The 25,318-nt window shown below is 42.4% G+C and overlaps 2 protein-coding genes across 2 annotated transcripts; both read right to left on the bottom strand.

Annotated features, from left to right (window-relative positions):
* Window positions 1-11,877: 11,877 nt before the first annotated feature.
* Window positions 11,878-12,551, bottom strand: LOC134208878 (uncharacterized). Its single transcript, XM_062684825.1, has 2 exons — window positions 12,386-12,551; window positions 11,878-12,305 (listed from the first exon to the last, which is right to left on the bottom strand). Exons 1-2 carry the CDS (start codon window positions 12,510-12,512, stop codon window positions 11,878-11,880), a joined length of 555 nt encoding a protein of 184 aa, XP_062540809.1. The 5' UTR covers window positions 12,513-12,551.
* An 11,150-nt stretch (window positions 12,552-23,701) lies between these two features.
* Window positions 23,702-24,287, bottom strand: LOC134214166 (uncharacterized). The gene is made up of 3 exons (XM_062693584.1): window positions 24,167-24,287; window positions 23,954-24,104; window positions 23,702-23,887 (listed from the first exon to the last, which is right to left on the bottom strand). Exons 1-3 carry the CDS (start codon window positions 24,267-24,269, stop codon window positions 23,755-23,757), a joined length of 387 nt encoding a protein of 128 aa, XP_062549568.1. The 5' UTR covers window positions 24,270-24,287; the 3' UTR covers window positions 23,702-23,754.
* Between the last annotated feature and the right edge of the window lie 1,031 nt (window positions 24,288-25,318).

Here is a 25,318-nt window from a genome sequence, read left to right as displayed (position 1 = left end):
CTGCCAGACGGTTGACCTCGGATGTTCTTGTCCTGGGAGGGGTGTTGAAGATCATCCTCAGGAATTTGTTTTGGACCCGTTGAAGTTTGAGGTGGTGGGTTTTAGCGCAGCTCTCCCAGACCGGCATGCCATATTCGATCACAGGGAGGATGATTTGCTTGTAGACAGCAAGCTTATTTTTCAGGGCCAATGACGACCGGCGGTTGATCAAAGGGTACAGTAGTTTCAACAAAACGTTACACTTTGTCACCGTTTTGTCAACCTGTTGCCTGCAAATAAGCTTGCTGTCGAGGGTCAAGCCACGGTAGTCGGCCTCATTGGCTCATTCCTCAATCGTGCCATTGGGGATTATTTTACAGTCCCCAGGCGGAACATGTTTAGGGAATAGTGGGGGAAAATGATGACCTGGGTCTTCGCCGCGTTGATACAGATCTTCCAGCTGGTGAGGTACTCTGTCAGGGCATCCAGGCCTCGTTGGAGTTTTGCCACTAGCGCTCTGATCACTCTACCGTTGTAGACGATGGAGGTGTCATCTGCGAACAGAGACAGAATGCCGCCTTCTGGAGGTTCTGGCATGTCGGAGGTGAACAGATTGAAAAGCAGGGGCCCGAGGATACTGCCCTGGGGGACGCCTGCGATTATGTTGTGCGCATTGGAACTCGCTCCGCTGATTGAGATCCGGAATGTCCTTGCCGACAGGAAATTGTTGATGATTTTCATCAGACAGCTGGGAAGATTTTAACGTTGAAGTTTATACACCAGGCCATCATGCCATACATTGTCAAATGCCTTCTCGACATCGAGTAAGGCCATGGCGGATGTTTTTGAGACAAACTTGTTCCGTCTGAGGACGTTGGTAACTCGAGTCAGTTGGTGTACAGTTGACCGACCGCGTCGGAAACCAAACTGTTCCTCGAGCAAGATGTTAAGATTTTCGGCAGACTCAAGTAACCGGTGATGAATAGCTTTTTCGAATAGCTTGGATAACCCTGAGAGAAGGCTGATGGGACGATAACTTCTGGGGGAGGAAGGATCCTTCCCAGGCTTCCGGATGGGGATGACTTTCGCTGACTTCCAGGACGATGGGAAGTAGTTGAGCCGGAGACACTGATTAAAGATCAGCGAGAGGTGCTCAAAGAACGGAGCACTCATGTGTTTGGGCTCGAGATTCAGGATGCTATCGAAGCCTGGGATGTTGTTAGCATGCTCGTTGACGCCTGCTTCGTGTGGACTGACGATGTTCTGCCCAAGATTGTGTGAGCTGACGAAATGACGACCTCCCAGCAAACCAGCAATCGTATAAGAATGTACAAATTAAATTATATATATTCACAGATCAGATCGTAATCATATATAGATCCAGCAGAAGTTGTGAAAAATTGTAGAAAGGTTACATATAATGCAAATGTACAATCTAATTACAATCTATGTCATAAGTTGTAAATATGTAAATTTTAACTCAAAACGGAATCATATATCGCAAATATTTGAAAAATTGCATATATGTGTTTCGTTAAGATTTGATTGTAAAGTTCTCTGTTAAAATGATTTCAAATATACATTCAACAACTCTGATGATCCTTGAATGTTCAATAAAATATTCTTTTTCAAGAATATTAAAAAGAATGCATTTATCATCATCATTAAATACAATTAGAAAATAAATTTCAAAAGCGGTAGCTGTTTTATACAAATACATTCCTCAACATTAAACAATCGGTAATCACCCAGTCAATGTCTGTGAAATAGAACTACATGAAAATGATCATCCAGTTATTTTTGTACTATTGGTCAGAATTCTAAGGGAACCTTTTCGCACCCATTCTTCATGAACTGTGTTTTTCCGTACATCTGTACTAGCTATGTATAACTAAACCTTCAAAGGTTGATTACTAATAGAATACTTACTGTTATTTGTCATTAGACATAGTAAACAGCCTGGTGTTGTTTTTTAAGTACTCACTAAATGGGTAGAAACAGATTTGCAAAAATTCCATTATTTAGTACTTATTGGAAACATGAAATTCAATTCTAAAAATTAGCAACCAGAAAAAGAGAGTATGTACTATTAGTCGTTTTATTCCATATTTTGTTTTTCTTAACAATCAATTCACAACATCACTGGGATCTATAGAACAATTTAGAAATACAATAAACACGATTTTAGGGAAAACAAACTTTGAGGGCAATTTTGTTATATTGACAACGTTGTATTTCTCCTCTTAGAGATGATAATATCATGATGATATTATACACGTCAATATTAAATTATATATGTGTTCAATTAAATCGCATATACTGGTTAATGCAATCATTGTCGACAATGTTGTATAAGATGTAATGGAATGTCTTTTCCAGATTGTATTCGCAGATGCAATATTATCATTAGGTATAAATGATTGCTTAACAACTGCGTACACATGGAGGAACCAGGTAGCTTCTGGACTATGAACTATAAGGTCAAAAGATCGAAACTGGAAGCTGGAGGCTAAATTTATAACTTAAATATATACATTAACTAATAATTAACTAACAGCATGTCACATAATGATTATGTTTCTACCTAAGAAATATTTTTGTTGCAAATACAATAACACGTATGTTTTTTTTATGATAATATAATGTGTAATGTAAATTATGATGTATGTTTGAACTGTTTTTTTACTATTCTAGATTTAAAGTTGTAACAGTCTAATTATGCAACTTTATAACTGAATCGTTATTATTGAGGGCCACCATTCTGGCCTGGATAATTTTTGTGATTCTATTGCAGCGTGCCTTTAGTTCAGGCAGTCCAATACGCTGGAACTGACTGCGAGTGTCATTCCGCAATCGTATCAAATCTTTGGTGAGTGCATCGATGTTTAAGGAGTTGCTTACCTGTCGAGCCGTCGAAACGTGTTGCTCCCGGGCTGCCGTGATCGCCTCCTCGATAGCGCAAAGCTAGCGGTCGATACTTTCCGGCGTCTCCGGACGCACCTCGTAATCGACGGTGTTATCGACGCACTGCTTGAACTGCTGCCAGTTCACTCGGTGGTAGTTTCGCCGTAACTGTTGGTGCCGATTAACCGAGGAGCCCAGTTCCGCCACCACCGAATAGTGATCCGAACTGAGCTCCTGGTAGACGACCGGCTGCGAGACGTGGTCACTCAGGTTTGTTATGTAGAGGTCGAGGGTTGCGGGGACACCGGACCGACTCAGCCGAGTAGGGGAATCCGGGCTCAAGATCGTGAAGTGGCCTTCTTCCATGGCGTTGCTTCAGATGGTGCCGTTCCGATTGCCGCGACTGTTGCCCCAGGCTTGATGTTTGGCATTGAGGTCGCCAGCAATGATAAACTGACCTGACCGCGTAAGCTTGACGATGTCCCTCCGAAGGGCAGCCGATGATCCATCGCCGGCTTTGGCTTGCGTTGGACAGTATGCCGCAATGAGCGCGATTGTGCCGACTGAAGTGGTGATTTCGACACCGATCGCCTCGATGACACTGAGCTGGAAGCTTGGAAGCAGACGACAGTTGATGTTGTAGCGAAGAGCGATGGCCACACCGCCTCCCCTGGTCGGCCGGTCGAGTCGTACGATGCGGAAGTCCGGGGTGTTGACGTTTACCTCCGGTTTTAGGTGCGTTTCGGTGATGAACGCCAAGAGTGAAGACCTGGTCAAAAGGGTTTTGCAGCCGCGCAGTCGAGTGGCGAGCTGCGCGAAGATCGGCATCAGTTGCTCCGGAGTGTACAGCGGGGCAGATTCTTCCGGTGGGACAGTTTCGTTCTCCGGCTGCCGACGGAACCCAGGAGTAGGGAGCGGGGGCCATTCGCTGGTGGATGGTGCCGACGATGCTGGAGCTTGGACGAATGCAGCTGCCGCTGCCAGTCGCTTGTGCGGCTGTAGCGGTGGGAGTATTGGAATCACACGACGGGGAGCCGGGATGGCTGGAACGTTCACCTCGTTGATTACAGGAACACGGTTCTTCTTCGGAATGGTCCTGGTGGAAGCCTTCTTCCAGATTTCCAGGAACTCGGCTCGCTTTGGGCAGCCCTTTGTGGTGGCCCGATGTTTGTCACCACAGTTGGCGCACTTGGGATCGGCCACCTCCATTTTGTCGCACTCGTCAGTCGGATGGGGTTCGCCACACTCGTTGCAGCGCGGCTTCATGCGGCAGTTCCTGGTGCCGTGCGAGGTGCCGTGCCCGAAATTGAAGCAGTTGGTGCATTGCGTGACATCACGGTGCACTGGCCAATATCGCTCCGAGTCAACGACGGTGTAATTTATGACGTAAACAAGCTTCAGGTCCTTCCAGATACTGGAGCCTGGCTCCAGATGGATCAGGTAAAGCTGGTCGCGATATCTCCTCGCCTTGTCGTGACAAGCGATCTTGTGGACGGCTACTGGCTTCAGTCCGCAACTTTCAAGCTCTACTTGGAGCTCTTCCTCCTTCATGTCGTGAAGTCCTCGCAGCAAAGCCTTGAGCGGCTTCGTGCCGGGGTAGTCATGAGTGTAGTACTCATACTTGTGGACCTCGAGGAACTCCACGACGGATTGATGATGGTCCCTGTTTGCCGGCATCACTTTCACGCCCTCGCTGCAGAGCCGAAAAGTACATTTCAGGCCCTTAGCGATCAGCTGGCGAATTTTTGGGCGTAAATCCGGCGGATCGCCCTTCACAAACACGGGCGGGCATTTCTCCTTCCGCTCTGGTTGCACCTGCTTCTTCCTCTTTTTCGGCGGATTGCCGGCGTCATCAAGCGGCAACGGCGAGAACACGTTGCTCTGCAAAAGCTGCTTGGAGGGGTTACCCACGCCTCCAAGAGCAGTGCGCTTAGGCACTTTTCCAGCGACCGAATCGGCCACCGAGTCTCCCATGACGGGTCCGGGAGAAAATAACGCCAACGCGACGAAGCGAAAACGTAAACAGCGAACGAACGAGAAAAACACTTGGAAAAAATGCGCGAGCAAAAAACACGTCCGTACGTGCTGCTGTCTCGAACTGGAATTGACGTCCGTACGTGCTGGCGATTGACGACCCCCTACGCTTTTTTTACAAGAGAGTATGCATTTACGCACAACCTATTGCACACGTGCTTAGTAGTTGTCAAACTACCACACGGGGTTTGTGCCAGAGTGTGGGACTCCTCCTACCCACTAAACTCTCCTTTGGCTTCCATAATTTTCCCCCGGAACTGCCCTTCAGGCTTCAGCATTACATACTTCACCACGCTCACACAGGCACTCAAACCATGTGAGGCTTACTTGGGTGCTCGCTCTGACACTCCACTGCCATGCCTCGAGGTGTCAATAATAGTAAGTACCAACAATTCTATGCTACGACCCTGCTGCCTCGGTATGAGCAGTCCATACTGAATCTTCCGCACTCCGCAAGTGGCAGAACTTTACACCCGCCTAAAACGTGAAGCAACAAAAGTTAGACTGGTGGTGGATGCATCGCAGTCGATGAATTCGTCTACCTTGGATCCTTGCTAACGGCTGATGATAATGTTAGTCGTGAAATAGGAAGACGTGTCAGAAGAAACTGCGGTAAAAAAAGGTTCACCACCGCACCAAATGTGTCATGTACAAAACGCTCATAAGACTGGTTGGGAAAAATACAATTTTCAAAAAATCGAGGGTGATCAAAACTCACCCACGTTCTTACTTTTAGACACCCGCGTTTTTACGTTCTTTATCAAGTGATAAAAACTCGCCAGCGATTAAGAATCGTTTGAAAATCATATCTTGATTTCAAGCATTTACCGTTACATTTTGAACTCTTTTTCCTTACTACCATGGAACCATAAAGCCAAATACAAGATATAACGAGACAGTTGACAATTAACTGATATTTAGTAAAGATTAATGTTTGAATGAAAATTCTGTGTTTATTATCATTTGAGTACAAAATTTCACCAGTGACAACTCGCCTACTGTTTTCACATGAAAACTGCAATCATTATCGTCTGATAATGATTCAGCACAACACTGCTGGTAGTCCTCTATGGACATGAAACTTGAACCATACTCGAAGTGGACCTGCAAGCACTCGAAGTATTCGGGAGACGGGTGCTTAGGACCATCTTTGACGGTGTGCAAGAAGACGGTGAAGAATGAAGCTCTACGGCGAACCCAGGATGCAGAAGGTAGCTAAAACCGAAAGGATGCGCTGGGAGGGGCATGTTGCAAGAATGCCTGCAAAGGTGATGTTCGGGCTAACCTGGTGAAGAACGACTTAGCGAGCGTGAAGCGCATTCGAGGATGGAGAGATGCGGCCTTGAACCGTGTATTGTGGCGTCTCTTTAGATGGCGGTTCCCCGGCCTTGGTGTGTCTGACGTTTCGCACGTCTTCTCCCCCGGTGCAAGATGCGTTCGGGATCCCCTACTAAACTGCCGTCAGAGAATATTGGTCCCTCGTGCCGAAATCAATCGTCTCTTGGATCGTAGTAGCTTCTTCTTCTTCTTCTTCTTTTTTTTTTCTTCTTCTTCTTCTTATTGGCATTGCATCCCCTCACTGGGACAGAGCTTGTTGCTTAGTGTCGGAGTCCAAGTTTAAAAGTGCTCGCGTTTTCGGGGGCACACCACTCGAAACGGAAGCAACGCACAACTGTCATTTTTATTATTTCACGCATGCTGCGACGCAGCAAAGCTAAATAAACAAAAATGACAGTTGTGCGCCGCCTCTGAATCGAGTGGTGTGCCCCCGAAAACGCGAGCACTTTTAAACTTGGATTCCGTCAGGAGTGACCTTAAGCACTTCCACAGTTATTAACTGCGAGGTTTCTACACCAGGTTACCATTTTTGCATTCATATATCATGAGGCTAGCACTGTGATACTTTTATGCCCAGGGAAGTCGAGACAACTTCCAATCCGAATATTGCCTAGACCGGCACCGGGAATCAAACCCAGCCACCCTCAGCATGGTCTTGCTTTGTAGCCGCGCGTCTTACCGCACGGCTAAGGAAGGCCCCCATAGTAGCACCATAGATAGTAGGACCATAGTAGCACCTCCAACCAAACTTACCATACACAAGCTGGGAACAGCTTTCATAGTGATAGGTGTTATGCAAAAACGTGTGATCGGGTTGTGGCCGATCAACGAAAGAATGTGTAGGTTGAGGATCAAAGGCCGGTTCTTCAACTTCAGCATAATAACCCAAGGAACCAAAAGTTCCTTTAAGAGTACGTTTTTCGCTTAAGCAGCTCGGTGAAGCTGATTAAGCGAGAAACGTACTCTTAAAGGAAATTTTGGTTACTTGGACAACGTCCATAGCCCACACTCCGGAAGCACTGATGATGATGATAACGTGAGTACGACAGCTGCCCAAGCCAATGTGGGACGAAATCGATTAAACAATTGGTTCGACGAAGAGTGCAGACAGATTCCGGAGGAGAAGGACGCAGCACGAGCGGTCGCGCTGCAGCAAGGTACCCGGCAGAACGTGGAACGTTATAGACGGAAGCGGAGACAACAGACCCGCCTTTTCCAGGAGAAGAAGCGCCGCCTGGAATAAGCGTAGTGCGAGGAGATGGAACAGCTGTGCCGTTCTCAAGAAACACGCAAGTTCTATCAGAAGCTCAACGCATCCCGCAAAGGCTTCGTGCCGCGAGCCGAAATGTGCCGGGATAAGGATGGGAGCATCTTGACGGACGAACGTGTGGTGATCGAAAGGTGGAAGCAGCACGGAACATTTGAATGGCGCTGAGAGTACAGGCAGTGAAAGTCAAGGCAGTGGAGGAGATGACTACGTCAGTTCAGCGGACTATGGAAGCCAACCAGCTCCCACCTTGAGGGAAGCTAAGGATGCCATCCAACAGCTAAAGACCAATAAAGCAGCTGGTAAGGATGGTATCGGAGCTGAGCTCATCAAGATGGGCCCGGAAAAGCTAGCCACTTGCCTGCACAAATTGATAGTCAGAATCTGGGAAACTGAACAGCTACCGGAGGAGTGGAAGGCAGGGGTTATACGCCCCATCTACAAGAAAGACGACAAGCTGGAGTGTGAGAACTTTCGAGCGATCACCATCCTAAAATCCGCCTACAAAGTGATATCCCAAATCATCTTCCGTCGTCTGTCACCATTAGTGAATGAGTTCGTGGGAAGTTATCAAGCCGGTTTCGTTGACGGTCGCTCGACAACGGACCAGATCTTTACTGTACGGCAAATCCTTCAAAAATTCCGTGAATACCAGGTTCCAACGCATCATCTGTTCGTTGATTTCAAGGCGGCATACGACAGTATAGACCGCGTAGAGCTATGGAAAAATATGGACGAGAACAGCTTCCCTGGGAAGCTTACCAGACTGATCAAAGCAACGGTGGATGGTGACCAAAACTGTGTGAAAATTTCGGGCGAACACTCCAGTTCGTTCGAATCGCGCCGGGGGCTAAGACAAGGTAATGGACTTTCGTGCCTGTTGTTCAACATTGCGCTAGAACAGCGGTTCTCAACCTGGGGTACATGTACCCCTGGGGGTACCTTCGCCGGGCCCAGGGGGTACCTCGGACAAAAATGCATGATGGCGGATTTCATGCAGTTTTAATCAAAATTTATTGATTAAGTTCTGATACATTGATATGGAAATGCTAATATCATCTTCCAAACTTGGACGTACATGTTCATGATAGAATTAGAGGCGAAAGTATAGAATTGATAGTTCCGTTAGAATACGGCAGGCATGAAGAATGTTTTTTTGTAGAAGTCGATTTGAAAGCGAGCGGAGGGCAATATTTGTGATGGCACATATTACACGACCTTCCTTCTGCCAAGCTCCTGTATGAAGGGGGAGGGAAGAATATCAGTGTGGAAGCTGATATATCTCCACTGGCTGATACATGTACTATATGTTCTGATCAGACATCATGCACGCGTACAAAAAAGGATGAGATTGAGCAACGACTGCTACGCGCACATAAAATTTAGCGCACGCGAGTCTCACGAAGCTTGTGTACCTCACATTAACATTGGTGAGTCGCATTGAGACATCTCAATGCGATCAGCTCATGCGCTGTTTGCCATGGCAAACCTTTGCAAACAACAGCGGAGGTGCGTAAAACAGCTTGGGCGGGAAATTTTCATTCAATAATATCGTCGCCTAAGTAACGCCAGCTATGCATTCCTAGCGCATGAGATGAGTCTCATGAGACGTACTTTGAGACACGCTCACTCAGTTATTTTATGTGCGCGCTAGCTTCTCTCGTCGCACGGAATCGATGCTACGTGAGCTTTCGTAGCTCATGGCACACTGTCTCATCCATGTATACACGAGAATTAAGAGACTCTGTGCTCGAGCGCTACTTTTAATCAGCCCGGAAGACTTCTTTCAATAGGATCGGAGGATTCCTTTCAAGAGGATTGAAAGCCTCCTTTCAAAAGATCCGGAAACCTACTTTCAAGAGATTCAGAGGCCTCCTTTCAAGAGGCCGGGAAGCCCCCTTTTAAGAAGCCCAGAAGCCTCTTTCAAAAGTCTCGAAAGCCTCTTTTTAAGAGGCTCGGAATCCGTCTTTCAAGAGGTCCGAAAGCCTCCTTTCAAGAGGCCCGGAAGCCTCCTTTCAAGAGGCCCGGAAGCCTCCTTTCAAGAGGCCCGGAAGCCTCCTTTCAAGAGGCCCGGAAGCCTCCTTTCAAGAGGCCCGGAAGCCTCCTTTCAAGAGGCCGGAAGCCTCCTTTCAAGAGGCCCGGAAGCCTCCTTTCAAGAGGCCCGGAAGCCTCCTTTTAAGAGGCCCGGAAGCCTCCTTTCAAGAGGCCCGGAAGTCTCCTTTCAAGAGGCCCGGAAGCCTCCTTTCAAGAGGCCCGGAAGCCTCCTTTCAAGAGGCCCGGAAGCCTCCTTTCAAGAGGCCCGGAAGCCTCCTTTCAAGAGGCCCGGAAGCCTCCTTTCAAGAGGCCCGGAAGCCTCCTTTCAAGAGGCCCGGAAGTCTCCTTTCAAGAGGCCCGGAAGTCTCCTTTCAAGAGGCCCGGAAGCCTCCTTTCAAGGGGCACGAAAGCCGTATTTCAAGAGGCCCGGAATCTTCTTTTCAAGAGGCTCGGAAACTTTCTTACCAGATGCTCTGAAGCTTACTTTCGAGAGGCTCGGAAGCCTACTTACAAGAGGCTCGGAAACCTCTCTTCAATGCGCTCGGAGTTCATCTTTCTAGAGACGTGGAAGTCAACATTCAAGGGGCTCAGAGGCGACCTTTCAAGATGTCCAGAAGCCTTCTTTTCAGTGGCACGAAAGCCGTATTCCAAGAGGCTCGGAAGCCTTTCTCCAAGAGCTAGGAATAATGAAAATTTCAGCCAACTTTATGGAGAGTCATATATCCCGTTAATTTTTAGTTGCTTTTTTTCATATAGCTTATGAGTTACACTTATTTTCATTTAACAGCCAAAAAATAAATAGGGGGTACCTCAATTTATGCAAAGGTGCGAAGGGGTACCTCTCAAGAAAAAGGTTGAGAACCGCTGCGCTAGAAGGTGTCATGCGGAGCGCCGGGTGTAACAGCCGGGGTACGATTTTCAACAAATCCAGTCAATTTATTTGTTTCGCGGATGACATGGACATTGTCAGCCGAACATTTGCAAAGGTGGCAGAACTGTACATCCGCCTGAAACGTGAAGCAGCAAAAGTTGGACTGGAGGTGAATGCGTCAAAGACAAAGTACATGCTTGTGGGCGGAACCGAGCGCGACAGGGCCCGCCTGGGAAGCAGTGTTACGATAGACGGGGATACCTTCTAGGTGGTCGAGAAGTTCGTCTACCTCGGATCCTTACTAACGGCTGATAACAATGTTAGTCGTGAAATACGAAGGCGCATCATCTGCGGTCAAAAAAGATTCGCCACCGCACCAAATGTGTCATGTACAAGACGCTAATAAGACCGGTAGTCCTCTACGGACATGAAACATGGGCAATACTCGAGAAAAATTTGCAAGCACTCGGAGTATTCGAGAGACGGGTGCTTAGGACCATCTTTGGCGGTGTGCAAGAAGACGGTGTATGGCGGCGAAGAATGAACCACGAGCTCGCCCAACTCTACGGCCAACCCAGTATCCAGAAGCCGGAAGCTAAAGCCGAAAGGGTACGATGGGCAGGACATGTTGCAAGAATGCCGGACAGCAACCCTGCTAAGATGGTGTTCGCTTCCGATCCGGCAGGTACGAGACGGCGTGGAGCGCAGCGAGCGAGATGGGCAGACCAGGTGCAAAACGAGTTGGCGAGCGTGGGGCGTATTCGAGGATGGATAGATGCGGCCTCGAACCGTGTATTGTGGCGTCAAATTGTTGATTCAGTGTTATCTGTTTAGATGTAGACTAAATAAATGAAATGAATAGTTCGACAGTGCTGTTTAGAATAAATGATGTTTTGCATATGGTTTGACCAATCGATCTTCGAAGCGTTATAACTTTTTCCGTGGACGTTCCAACAACGTACCTATTTTAGCAAAGTTTTTCGGCATCCTTTGAGTTATACTTTAACGCATGGTACCATTTGGTTTACGATTAACTGAAACCTCTACTCTGAAAGTAAAAATGCAAAAATATTCGTTTTCTCATACTAATTTCCATACAAACTTCAAACACGATGCGGAAAATGATAAAGCAACCAATCGGTCCCAAATTCTGCACAGTTGTTTGGGACCCAGAATAGTTTCGAAAAACCATTCTAGGTCCTAAACGACCATGACGCCCCGCTATAATGTCCCACTAACTGTTAATAATAAGATGATATCTATTGTAAATATCTTAAACCTAAACTGCAGCTCAATTGGATGTCATACCTACACGTCTGAGCCTACCAATCAAACATATTGAAAAAACATATTTTTCTAACTCAAAACAAAAATATTAATTTTTTTTCAAGATCGTCGACTGTTGGTTAATCATCTTCCACTAGATAAAAAAAAACAAGTAGTCCCAATTTTATAAAAATTTATTAAGTAACGACGAGCCCCAATTCACATTTGACGGACGCCTCAACATTGGCCTCAACTGGCTAAAAATCACGTCCTGGATTGTGATCGCACTACACTCTCCGCTGAAGGTTGCCATTTTGCACTCGCCTCCCATTCCGCCACCAAACTGCGACATCAACCGCAGTATTGGGTTCCCGGCAACGTATGCTTCCGCTTCGCAGATCACTTCCCGACGACAATCCTCCGAAGTCCTCGGGGCCACCAGCTGTACGATCGAGTCAATCCATTGGTACTCACTCGCTCTGCCATGGTCACGTTTTGTGAATCCTGCTTCTGAGTATGCCCAAACCACAAAAGAAGTAAATAAGAAAACCGCTTTGAACACTATGAACACATAGGCCGCAATGCCCCAACCGTAACCGAAAGGATATGCAACTGTAATTAAATTAGGAAAAAGTACGTGTTACTAAAAGCTGTCACCGAAATAAGTGATGATATGTATGATCTTACCTTACCGGAATGAAAGTACGGATTATCGGGATACGACTGACGGGCTTCTGAGTTTTCTTGGATGATAGTTTCATCGGCTCGACTGACTGCAAATAAACTACCGAGCATGACAAAAAATAAAATTTGAATCATTTTGCTCCAGTTAATAGTTCGGACTCACGAAAAGCTGACTGCGCCTTATGATTCAGTTATTTATACTAAACAGCAACTCACTGGAGAAGGGTGAGGTGCTAATTGTACGATAATGAAGTTACATTTGAGGCTTTGGATCGCCGTTTTAAATTTTATTGATTTGATGGATATCATGGAACAGGTCGGTATACCATCTGGTTGCGTAGCCTAATGATTTCATTTCCGGTATATGTTCCATTATTAACCTTCCGGGAATCGCATGGTCCTGGATCACCTACGCAGCCCCGCCGCTCTTGAAAATGACATCGTGCTTTTCTCGAAGGTGTTGTACTTTTTACAAGGGTGCGAGTTCAGGAAGGTTGATAACATGCTCCTATGTTATTAATATGCGCTAATGGGACGGTTTCGGCTCACTCTGAATAGCACGGCAGTACATATGTACATCATTCTTCAGAAGCTTAATTTAAGGTGTGGATGGAAGGCGACGAAATTATGTACTTGGAAACATGCCTCAGAGACGTTTACTTAGGAGTATCAAATTTCCTGTCGGAATAAGGTGAAAAAAGTAGATCATGTTTCGTGATTTATTTAGTAGGCAGAACGATCGGCTGGTCACGACATAATTTGTTCTGCTTTGTGCGGTTAGCAGAACGATCGCCCGATCGTCGAAATGTTGTTCTGCTTTGGCTTTGTGCGGGTGAGTAAATTAATTAGAAAGTGAAGATGCAGTTCGCGTCAGTAAGCAGAACGATCGGCCGGTCATCGAAAATATTGTTCTGCTTTGTGCGGTTAGCAGAGAGATCGGCTGGTCATCGACAATTTTGTTCTGCTTAGTGCGGTCAGTAATTAAAATAATTAATGTTCGTTCGATTATAATTTGAATTGATCAAACTACACGCTATATACGGCATACCGTTTACCAAAACGAACCCTGCCACAATACCTACCCCATATATCCAACATCCCAGTGATTTCTCGTGGAAGTGCAGATGACTCGTCGGCTTCTATCAAAGCGAGTATCATGTCAACATTTTCCTACCCATTCCTCAATTGATCTGCATTCGGACACGGCCGGCGCTGGTATTGCTTATTTTTTGGTCACCAGGTCTTACACATTGAAGATGATGTTAGTCCCAAACTTCATCTGTTGGTTCTCTGTGTAAATACAGCTGACCTGGCAATAACAGAGTAGCAACCGTGGGCGGTCAATCATGCTCATGCTCAAGGCGACGAAATTATGATCAAAATAGAGGCAACGTTTGTAGAATCATGTAGAAGTATTCAAAACCTCCACATGAGGCCGCATTTCATCCTTTTCTGGTTATTAGCTGTACCCCGCTTTGGTTACGCGTTGCTGATTTCTGTACTTATTTCAGTTGATTGAATGTGATTGTTTCAGAATCTCCACTTTTCTTGTGCAATAACAGTCACATTCTGAAACCCTTAACTAGAGCCGTACGCCACCGCCACCGACAATGTTTAGCATTACGCCGCCTCAAACATTTTTGTACCGGCGCGCCAGTGTTCAAAATCTGTCACGCCGCCAGGGAAAAACTGGGAATTGGACCCGACCGGGATAATTTGATTAGGTGGATTATATTGCTCTAACATCTACTTTATTACCTTTTAAGAGTTTCTAATGGAACTTATCTATGACTAGGTATCTTCAAACGTTTCAAATTAGAATAAAATAATTTGATGTTTTTTTCATGAAATAATCTAAGAGGAATTACAGTGAACTCTCCCAAACTCGATGTTCTGTAACTCGATATTTTCCCTCACTCGATGAAATTCAAATTCCCTGAATCTAGAATACTGCGCTCCCTCCGTAAGTCTATATTCTCTAAGTCGAAGTAATTTTCCAAAGCATTTTTACGTCGCTAACTCGATGTCGTCAAAAACAGTATTTGCATGAGTTATATGTAAAAAGTGATAAGCGAGAAGTGAGAAATGAGAAGTGTCAAATAAGTGGATAGAAGTGAGAAATGAAAAGTTAGATATGAGAAGTGAAAAGTGAGAAATTCTAAGAGAGAAGTGCAAAGTAAGAAGTGAGTAGTGGGAAGTGAGAAATGAGAAGTGACAAATTCGAAGTACGAAGTGAGTAGCGAGAAGTGAAAAGTATGAAGGGAGAAGTGAAAAGTGAAAAGTTTGAAGTGAAACGTGAGAAGTGAGAAATGAGAAGTCAGAAGTGAGATATAAGAAGTTATAAGTGAGAAGTGAAAAGTTAAAAATGAGAAGTGGGAAGTGAGGAGTGAGAAGTGAAAAGATAAAAAAGAGAAGTAAGAAATTCGAAATGAGAAGTGAAAAGTGAGAAATAAGATTTTTACTTGAGAGAAATGAGATGTTAGTCATAGGAACTTAGGAAGTGAGAAATGAGAGGTAAGGAGTGAAAAAATCAAAGTGAATAGTGAGCAGTAAAAGTAAAGAAGAGAGAAGTGAGAAGTGGAAACTTAGAAGTAAAAAGTGATAAGTGAGAAATGAGAAGTCAGAAGTGAGATATAAGAAGTTATAAGTGAGAAGTGAAAAGTGCGAAGTGAGAAGTAAGAAGATAGTAGTAAAAAATGACTAGTGAGTTGTGAGAAGGAAGTAGTAAGAAGTGAGGACCGAGCAACGAGGAGTGAGAAACGAGATTCTTTCTCTTTCCTTCTTTATTTATATATATATATATATATATATATATATATATATATATATTTATATTATATATTATCAACTCACTTCTCACTACTCAACATCTCGTTTCTCGCTTCCCAATTATCATCTCTCACTTCTTACCTCTTGCTTCTGTTTTTCTCACTACTCACATCCTACTTCTCATCTATCACATCTCACTTCCCATCACTTTTTTCTCTTCTCATTTCTCACTTTCCACTACTGTTACTGAACACATCTCACTACTCAATATTCACTACCATTTCTCAGTACTCACTTCTCACTACTCTGTACTTGTTTCGATCATCTCATTTCTCACTTCTCAGTTCTCACTGTTCCCTATTTACTTCGAACATCTCACTTCAATTAATAAGGAAACAAATTTTAACTATTCGGCTAAACGGCATGCGGCCAAATATGAATGTGTTCCCTATCTCGATACTGAGAGAGTTGATATGATGTAGATCTCATCATACTCTCTAGATGTACATAGAAGTAACAGAGTTAATAAAGCTGAGTTTGGATTGACCCTCGCAAGAGTAAAGATCGACTATTTCCTTAGAATCTATCCGAAACATCCAACAGGCGATCTTCGGTCGTAACAATTCTGGCGACGAGGACAAACGGCGCGGAATTGCGTGTAGTGTAACGGGAAGCGTGATTATAAGGATCTGTAAGGATCAAAGAAGATCTAATACCTCGCGGATTTTCGAATTAGTGATTGACTTGGTACGGTAAAATGCCAAACGTGTCGAAAGAAGAGGATAATAAGCCTTTAGCAGTGATGATGGACAAAAGAACCAAAGGAAGATTTCCATTGTATTCACCCGGTCTGAATGTGAATTCTTACCTGCAGATGGTAGATATTTACTTCGCGTTAAACAAGACCCTGATGACGAGAAAGCCTTGGAGTTCATAACAAGTGTTGGGCAAGAAACAGCCAATAGAATCATTGGCAGTTTCAAACCAGATAAAATCGTCGATAAGTCCTATGAAGAAATTTTGAAAAAATTCAAATTACTGCATGAAGAGAATAAAAATGTGTTCGCCGAGCGTCATCGTTTAATAACGCGGCGGCAAGAAGATGGCGAATCGTTGGACGACTTCGCAATTGATCTACAGAATATTGTAGAACACTGTAGTGTTAGTGTAGAAACGGAAACTACGCTGGTGCAATCAATATTCGTGGCCGGTCTACGAAATGATAAGACTCGGGAGACAATGTTACGTGATGCTGATCACAAGCTGAATTTGGCTCAGCTATTAGAGAAGGCCAAAACAATAGAAATTGCTGCCCTGGAGGCGCGGAAAATGGCTAAACAGGACATAAATAAAGTCAATTATGTTGGGAATAGTAATTGGGCGCAGAGTAAGGGGGTTATCAAAGCCGGAAGGTTGAACGAGCAAGCTGGCGTAAAACCGGTACACAGCGATGTATCAAGCCACCGAGGAAATGCTAGGGTCAGTGAGGAAACGGTGTGCTACAATTGTTATAGGAAGGGGCATTTATCATACCATTGTACGTGGAGGGGGCGCGGCAGGGGGCGCAATCAGCAAAAGGCAGCTTTAACAGGAAGAGAGTTTACGAAGACAGGATAAACCAAGGGATAAATCAATTATTGGCAGCTATGGAAGACCTTAAAATGAGTATAGAAGAAGACAACGACATCGATGACGACGAGTCCGCGACTGAGATAGACGTCGTAGGGGATACTCCGAACTGGATCAACAATGTGATGCTAGGTAAGTCCAATAATGTAACACCTGCTTTTGTGGAGCTGCTGGTAAATGATAGCAAACTATTGATGGAATGCGATACGGGTGCTTGTGTAACCATTTGCTCTCTGGACACATACAACGAGCGATTCAGTTAGCAGGTCATAATACCGGATAAGAGAAAGTTCTTTGTTATTTCGCGAGAATCTGTTAGTGTTCTAGGTAAAATTAATGTAGAAGTGAGGGTAAATGAAAAACTTTTGACTCTCGGGTTACTTATAGTGGAATCTCCTAAAAGCTTCGTACCTCTATTAGGTCGAGACTGGCTCAATTTTATATGGCCAAGAAAGAGAATTGTGGATTAAAAATACAGTAAACAAACTGAAGAAAGAGTTTGCTGTATCATTCGATGATGATTTAACAGAACCAATCAAAGATGTGATAGTGGACATAAAGATGAACCCAAACGCGATTCCTATTGTACATAGACCCTACACAGTAGCATTTAAACACAGAGATACGGTAGCTAAACACTTAGAAGATCTTGAACACAAGGGTATGCTGGAAAAAGTTGAATACGCCGAATGGGCCTCGCCAATCGTAGTGGTGGTGAAACCGAATAGAAAAGATATTAGAGTTTGTATGGGCGGGTCTAAAACAGTAAATCCATTTATAACAACACATCATTACCCGCTCCCGGTAATTGAAGAGCTGATAACAAACAAGAGCGGAGCAAAAACTTTTGCTCTTATAGATTTAAAAGGAGCATATCAGCAGTTAGTGGTCTCAGAGGCTACCAAAAAGCTTTTAGTTATAAATACACATAAAGGTTTGTTTACTTATAAAAGATTACCGTTCGGAGTGAAGCCGGCGGCTACTATCTTCCAATCTGTAATGGATAGAATACTACAGGGTATAACAAACGTTCAGACGTACATAGATGACATTCTTATTTGGGCAGAATCAGACGCAGAGCTTCTAGTGAAAATTAAAACTGTACTAAAAAGATTAGCGCAACACAACGTAAAGATCAATGCTGAAAAGTACCAGTGGTTCGTTCCCAAGTGAAATATTTGTGCCACATTTTTTCGGAGGCAGGAGTATCGCCTAATCCGGAGAAAGTGAAGGCAATCACGGCCGTGTCAGTGCCTGAGTCAAGAACGCAACTTAAAGCATTTCTTGGTATGATCACGTTTCACACCAAATTTGTTCCTAAACTGAATATAGTTCTTTCCCCTCTTTACAAACTTTTAACTAAAGATAGTCAGTGGTCATGGGACTCCAGTTGTAATGATGCTTTTGAAAGAAGTAAAAATGCAATCTGTAGCGCGAAAATTCTTACTCATTATAACCCATCCAAACCAATTACAGTAACTTGCGATGCTAGTGATGAGGGGATCTCTGGAATATTAAGTCACACAATAAATGGAAATGAAATGCCCGTTTTCTTCGTCTCGCGTCGTCTAACTAACGCTGAACAAAAATATCCGATTTTACACAGGGAAGCTCTAGCCATCGTCTTCGCCATGGAAAAATTTTATAAGTATGTGCTTGGACAAAAAGTGTCAATTATTACCGACCACAAACCTTTACTAGGTATTTTTAATAGTAAAAAAGGTGGACCACCTATAATAGCCACAAGGTTACAACGATATTTTTTGCGGGTCTCTATATTCGATTTCACCATCACTCATACATCTGGTAAGGAAAATTTAGTAGCAGATTGCTTATCTAGAATGCCCGTGTATCAGGAACTAAATACCGCAGATTTATTAGAGAATCAATATAGTTCATTCAATAAGCTGAACTATTTGGTGGACGATCGAAAAGTAACTCTAAATTCGAAAATTATAAGCGAAGAGTCCGCAAAAGATACCCTATTATCAACCGTACTAAAATATGTTCGAAGAGGTTGGCCAAGTCACGTAAAGGATCAAAAATTAAAGAACTACTATGCTAAAAGACATGAGTTAGACGTAGAATCTGGATGCTTAATATTTGGTGAACGCATAGTCGTGCCGGTATCCTTAAAGCTTCCTTCTCTTCAGTTGTTGCATTCAAACCACCGCGGCATTCAAAAAATGAAGCAAATAGCTAGACGGTTTATGTATTGGGATGGTTTCGGCTCAGATATAGAGAAATTCGTTAATTCTTGTAAAAAATGCCAAGTTTTAGGTATAGATAGGACGCCTAGGGTATACGGAAATTGGCCCTCGGCTATCAAACCCTTCGAACGAATCCATATAGATTTTTTTCAAAAGTTTAATCGAACGTTTTTAATATTAGTTGACGCATATTCACGATGGATAGACATTAGACTGGCCCAGGAAACAAAAAGTTGTCTAATTTCACGGGGCACCCTCCAGGATTGTGTCTTTGGGTGAGAAAATCAATCTCTGAAAATTTCAGCTCAATCGCTTGTTGCATAAGCTGGCGCATTTGATTTGAAGTTTGTATGGGGATTTCAGCCAAAATGTATAGGAAAATACACCTCTGTCACTCATTCGATCTGGAAATTGGTTCTGATTGCTCGATTGACCTCATAATTGCAAAAACGGCAGTTGGTATGCTACAGAACAATTTCACAGAACATTGTATGATGATTAAATGAGCTTTTATATTGGTTTCGGCGGATGCGATTCGATCAAAAAACCCAAAACTACACAAAGCAGCTCCTACTAAACCAGCCGAACATTATATAAAAGTTCATTTAATCATCATGCAATGTTCTGTGAAATTGTTCTTTAACATACCAACTGCCATTTTGCAATTCTGAGGTCAATCGAGCAATCAGAACCAATTTCCAGATCGAATGAGTGACGGAGGTGTATTTTCCTATACATTTTGGCTGAAATCCCCATACAAACTTCAAATCAAAAGCGCCAGCTTAAGCAACAAGCGATTGAGCTGAAATTTTCAGAGATTGATTTTCTCACCCAAAGACACAATTCTGGGGGGTGCCATTTGGAATTCGACAACATTTTTTTTTCCCCATAGTAATCTGGGCCAGTCTAATAGAGATACATAGAATGATCAAAACGACCGCAGATGCTGTTGCACGAGTACTCGATAATATTTTCGCAGTGTTTGGATTCGCAACAGTGATTGTTAGCGATAACGGGCCTCCATTCAATAGTTTCTATTTCAAAAAGTTTTGTGAATTGAGAAACATTGAGCATATCTTTTCTCCGCCATACCACCCTGCCAGTAACGGTCTGGCGGAAAGGGCAGTACAAACCACAAAAGCGGTGTTAATAAAACTTCATCGTTACAGATCGAGAATGAAGTAAACAAATTTTTACACCACCATCGACAAACTCCTACTACAGAGGACAAAATAATTCCAAATGAAAGAATCTTTTCTTTTCTCCCTCGCACAGAATTATCGAGCCTGAAAAATAATAAAAGTCTTTTCAACGATGACGGTAAAAATCAAACAGAAAAGAAACATTTCACTCCTAACGAAAAGTAATTTATACATTTAAAGCAAATGGGCGAGCATTCAGTTCCGAAGCGACTATCGTTAAAAAAATGTCTAACCTAACGTACATAATTTGCATCAATGGGGATACACGCACAGCGCATAAAAATCAGTTGAAATGTATTCCACAGAAACCATTTATATTGAAAAATTCCATAGATACTGATAATGTACAGAACAAAAACAATGAAGAAGATTCAAAATTAGGCACTACTAGAAGCAATTCTAAATTAGGAACAAAACCTAAGCAAAAATTAAACGAAACATTACGCCGCTCAACAAGAATTCAAAATTCAAAATACAGAAATATGAACATAAAATCTATCATTAAGAAGAAGAAAATTTAAAAAAAATTAAATAAATGGATTTGATTAGTATAGTTTATTTTCTAAGGAAAATGAAACATAGTAAATAAGAGGATTTATATTGGATTAAGTTTTGATAGAATTACGATAAGTGAATTTGATTAAAATAAGTGATGAACATTATATTGAAACAAAAGTGAATTAGAATTTTAAAGGGGGGAGATGAGAGAGTTGATATGATGTAGATCTCATCATACTCTCTAGATGTACATAGAAGTAACAGAGTTAATAAAGCTCAGTTTGGATTGACCCTCGCAAGAGTAAAGATCGACTATTTCCTTAGAATCTATCCGAAACATCCAACAGGCGATCTTCGGTCGTAACAGATACCTCCCTATCTCGATGGTCCCTTCAATATCGAGTAAGGGAGGGTTCACTGTAGAAAGATTCATAAGAAGACTGTGGGTGAACTTGAACAAGATTCGAACTATTTTTCAACCCTTTCAGACCCAAATTCTTCCAAGCGGTATTACGCAGTAAATTTGATATGTTCCATTTGTTTCCGTGATTTATAATGGAGAAATGATAAAACAAGTTGAAATATTTTTTCGGGATGTACTAGAGCATCCAAACTGTTCTTGAGTCCAGAAAATGCGATCACCAGTTAAAATGTAACCTTTTTTCGTCACTCTAAGCTTGGATATGTATTCAACCATGTCCATAGTTTTGGGATATCCTGGATCATCCAATCCTGTCCTTGAGTATAGAATTTTGCGATATACACCCATGAAACTAGATTTTTTCGACACTAGAATTTTGGATATGTATTCAACCATGTCCAAAACATACTCCAGAAGATCATGAGACATGGTCAGATGGTTTTGGGATGTCCCGGGTCATCCAAACAGTTCATGAGTTCAGAGCTTGCGATCTACAGCCACCAAGCTTGTCGCTTCAAGCTTGGATATGTATTCAACTATATCCATAATATATTTGTGAAGATCAAGAGACATGGTTAGATGGTTTTAAGATATCCTGGGTCATCCAAACTATCCTTGAAGTCAGAACTTGCGATCTACAACCACCACTCTAACTTTTTTCGTCGCTCCAAGCTTGGATATATATTCAACTATATCCATAACATATTCCAGAAGAAGTTACTCTATGTATATGATTATTACAGTTGAATATATCAGCTCCAGCATTTCAAATAAAGTTTTGGCAGCTGTAGACCTCAAAGACAGTTTGGATTGTCCAGAATATCTCAAAATTGTTTTACGATGTTCGTTGACCTCCCGGGAAGTGTAAAGGATGTAATGGAATCCATATTGAGGCTTTAAATAACGAAAAGAACTTCTAAACAGCTGTAGATCTGAAATCCCGAACTCAAGGACAGTTGGATTGCCCAGAATATCTCAAAACTATCTTACGATATCCGTTGACCTCCCGGAAGGTGTAATGGATATAATTGAACGAATATTGAAGCTTTGAGTACCGAGAAGAGCTTCTAAGCAGCTGTAGATCTCAAGTCCCGAACTCAATGACAGTTTGGATTGCCCAGAATATCTCATAACTATCTTACCATATCCGTTGACCTCCCGGGAGGTGTAATGGATATAATTGAACGGATATTGAAGCTTTGAGTACCGAAAAGAGCTTCTAAGCAGCTGTAGATCTCAAGTCCCGAACTCAAGGATAGTTTGGATTGCCCAAAATATCTTAAAATTATCTTACGATATCCGTTGACCTCCCGGGAGGTGTAATGGATATAATTGAACGGATATTGAAGTTTTGCGTACGAATGAATGAAAAAATGAAATGAATGAACAGATATTGAAGTTTTGCGAACCGAAAATAGCTTCTAAGCTGTTGTAGATCTCAAGTCCCGAACTCTATGACGTTTTGGGTTGCCCAGAATATCTCAAAACCATCCTACGATATCCACTGTCCTTCCGGGAGGTGTAATGGATGTATTTGAATGCATATTGAACCTTTCAGTAATGAAAAGCGATTTTTTTTGGCAGCTGTAGATTTCAAGTCCTAAACTCAAGGAATGTTTGGATGGCCTAGGACGTTCAAGGAAGTTAAAAAATAGTTTATTGTACATCGCAGTAACTCTACGGATACTTGTCTTAAGACGAGTTTGTACAATCCCATTGAATTCCACCACTTAATTGTATCTTGACAGATACGGACCTCAACAGTAAGGCCGTCTTCAGTGTCTCGTACTTGTACAAAGTCGAGTCAAGTACGAGACACTGAAGACGGCCTTACTGTTGAGGTCGAAATACGTATCTGTCAAGATACAATTAAGTGGTGGAATTCAATGGGATTGTACAAACTCGTCTTAAGACAAGTGAAGACATTCCACTAAAAAGCTCAAAATAATTTTCTTAATCTACGGATACGTTTGAATAAAAATTTTATTTAGAAAACAATACAATCCGCTGCCAATATACCTAAAATTTTCTCTTTCGTAACTTCACCGTGTATATGACGTTCTAGGTTGTCGTAGCGCCTTGATCGCCCAAGCCTGATAATATAATTTGATAGGGGAGTTAATTTCAACCAATTTTGCTGAAGAGAGTGTTCATTTTTATCCATGGTGCGATTTTATACATCTATTTTTCTGTTGGGGTCATATATGATATGATATATATATATTACCCCGTGGGTCTGAAAGGGTTAATTTTTTTTTTTCAAAAAGAAAATCTGGAGCTCTGAAAGAATTGTTGATAGTTGAGAAAATTTTAATTAGGTTGAGATTTTTTTTATCCACAATATTTCTCCAACTTTTTACATAGAAAATACAGAATAAGTATATGGAATCTTTGAAAATTCTAATATTGCAATATTGAATGAAAATTTTCAAACTTAAAATGTGGTGAAAAATCGGCATAGAAAACAATCTTCCAAAACAAAATTCCAAAAAAAAAGGTAGAGCGGAAATGTTCATAATTGTGAATGTGAACTGATGGAATCTTTATCCTATTTCGTCCTCTGTTCCATTGTTATAATAGACAAATAACACAACATTGTATTTATGTCATTTATTAAAAATATTTACAGTCTTGAATTCAGCATTAACCTAATCGTTTGTCCGAATAAGATTATGAATGTCACGTATCCGATCGTCCCAGAATAATTGATAGCTTCTACCTTCGGTTTGTACGCTCGAATGATCGAATATGCCGTTTTCTGCTCCAAATGCTCTTTGATAGCTAAAAGATAATAAAATAACATTACATATCTATATTATAGGCAGATAAACAGTTCTTCATACTTACTCCAATGAACGCCGATTAAAAAATCCATCGTAATACGCTCCAGAGGTACCCCATCCTTTGCTAAAATAGAGCAAAACCAGAGCACCCAATATTAATCCCAGCATCGAGATGTACCAGACGTAACCTCCGACAGTCCATCCAACAGGGGCAACTAAAAATAAAGATTAGGCAATAATTATACGAAAATACACAGCTTTTGTACGTTCAACTTACAAATTCCATAGCTGTACTTGACATTATCAATTGTCACGTGTTTATCATGACCGTGACCAACCACGGAGTAAACGAGACTAATGAAAACCAGAATAGAAATCATTTCCAACTAAGAAAGTACGACACCCACAGCTGAACGTTCCGATGGATTGCCTCCAAATGTCCACCGATGTGTTGATCCGATTTTCTGATGCCCGAATGAAATTACATCATGGCCCAGGAAGACGCATTGTGTTGTGATACACTAAGTGGTGCTAATGAGATGGCGTCGTCGGCTGTTCCGTTACCGCATACCACGTTGTTGTGCTGGCGAATGACCTCGGATGTGACTCGTTACTTCCAGAAAATGGTAAACGTTTACCAAAGGAAAGTAAAAGTTGTCACTCGGAGGATACAAATGTGGTTCGGTAATATTCCAATAGATTACAAATCATTATTGTGTTGTAATACGGAAGCACGAATCAGTCGTATGTAGAGCATGGATCAAATAGAAATCGGAATCTGTTTGATTTTACGGTGAAAACTGACCTTACCCATTAAAAAGTCTTTTGACTCAATATATACCTACCCAGGTCAACACTTTTTAGAATAGTGCTGCAATCCAATTTAATTATAACGATTTTGGACCAGTTTTCTTTTTTCAGCAAATCTTCAGACCAAACTTAAGGAACCAATTGAATGGAACTTGGGTTTTAGCTATCATTCTCAATGTGCGAATTTCGTAAATTCATTGCATTTCACTAAGTCAATCGCGACGCCGGCCACGTCCTTACAATCATCAAAAAAATAAGGATTATTAGTTCAACTCTCGTTGTTACTAGAGACCGAGTATACCTCTGTATCTCCACGATCGTCTCAGGATAGGATAACTTGTTAGTATGAAGGGCTACATTATCTAGATCCACTTTGGTAAAAGTGATGCGATCTATGGGATGGGAATATGAATGAGAATTAGAAGTACTAGAGCAATGAGAAAGTATTACAGCAAACTCTAATGGGATGAAATTTTTACAATTAGAATTTGAATGCTATTAGATTCTAATACTAAACACACGTCTGCCACGCTACCCCACACTGGTTCAGAAGCCCCCAAAACGTGCGTTTTTTAGTTTTCGACCTGAAAACTACTTTTTAGAGTCATGATGTCTTCAG

Source organism: Armigeres subalbatus, chromosome 2, assembly GCF_024139115.2.
Source record: "Armigeres subalbatus isolate Guangzhou_Male chromosome 2, GZ_Asu_2, whole genome shotgun sequence".
NCBI lineage: Eukaryota > Metazoa > Arthropoda > Insecta > Diptera > Culicidae > Armigeres > Armigeres subalbatus.
This window is presented reverse-complemented; position numbering and strand designations above follow the sequence as displayed.

Excerpts from the sequence above, each read along its gene's own strand:
- LOC134208878 (XM_062684825.1), bottom strand. The coding sequence starts at position 12,512 with ATGATTCAAATTTTATTTTTTGTCATGCTCGGTAGTTTATTTGCAGTC. Across the intron at positions 12,306-12,385 it reads TAATCCGTACTTTCATTCCG|TTGCATATCCTTTCGGTTAC; the intron begins GTAAGGTAAGAT and ends ATTTAATTACAG.
- LOC134214166 (XM_062693584.1), bottom strand. The coding sequence starts at position 24,269 with ATGATTTCTATTCTGGTTTTCATTAGTCTCGTTTACTCCGTGGTTGGT. Across the intron at positions 24,105-24,166 it reads CAAGTACAGCTATGGAATTT|TTGCCCCTGTTGGATGGACT; the intron begins GTAAGTTGAACG and ends CTTTATTTTTAG. Across the intron at positions 23,888-23,953 it reads TTTAATCGGCGTTCATTGGA|CTATCAAAGAGCATTTGGAG; the intron begins GTAAGTATGAAG and ends ATTATCTTTTAG.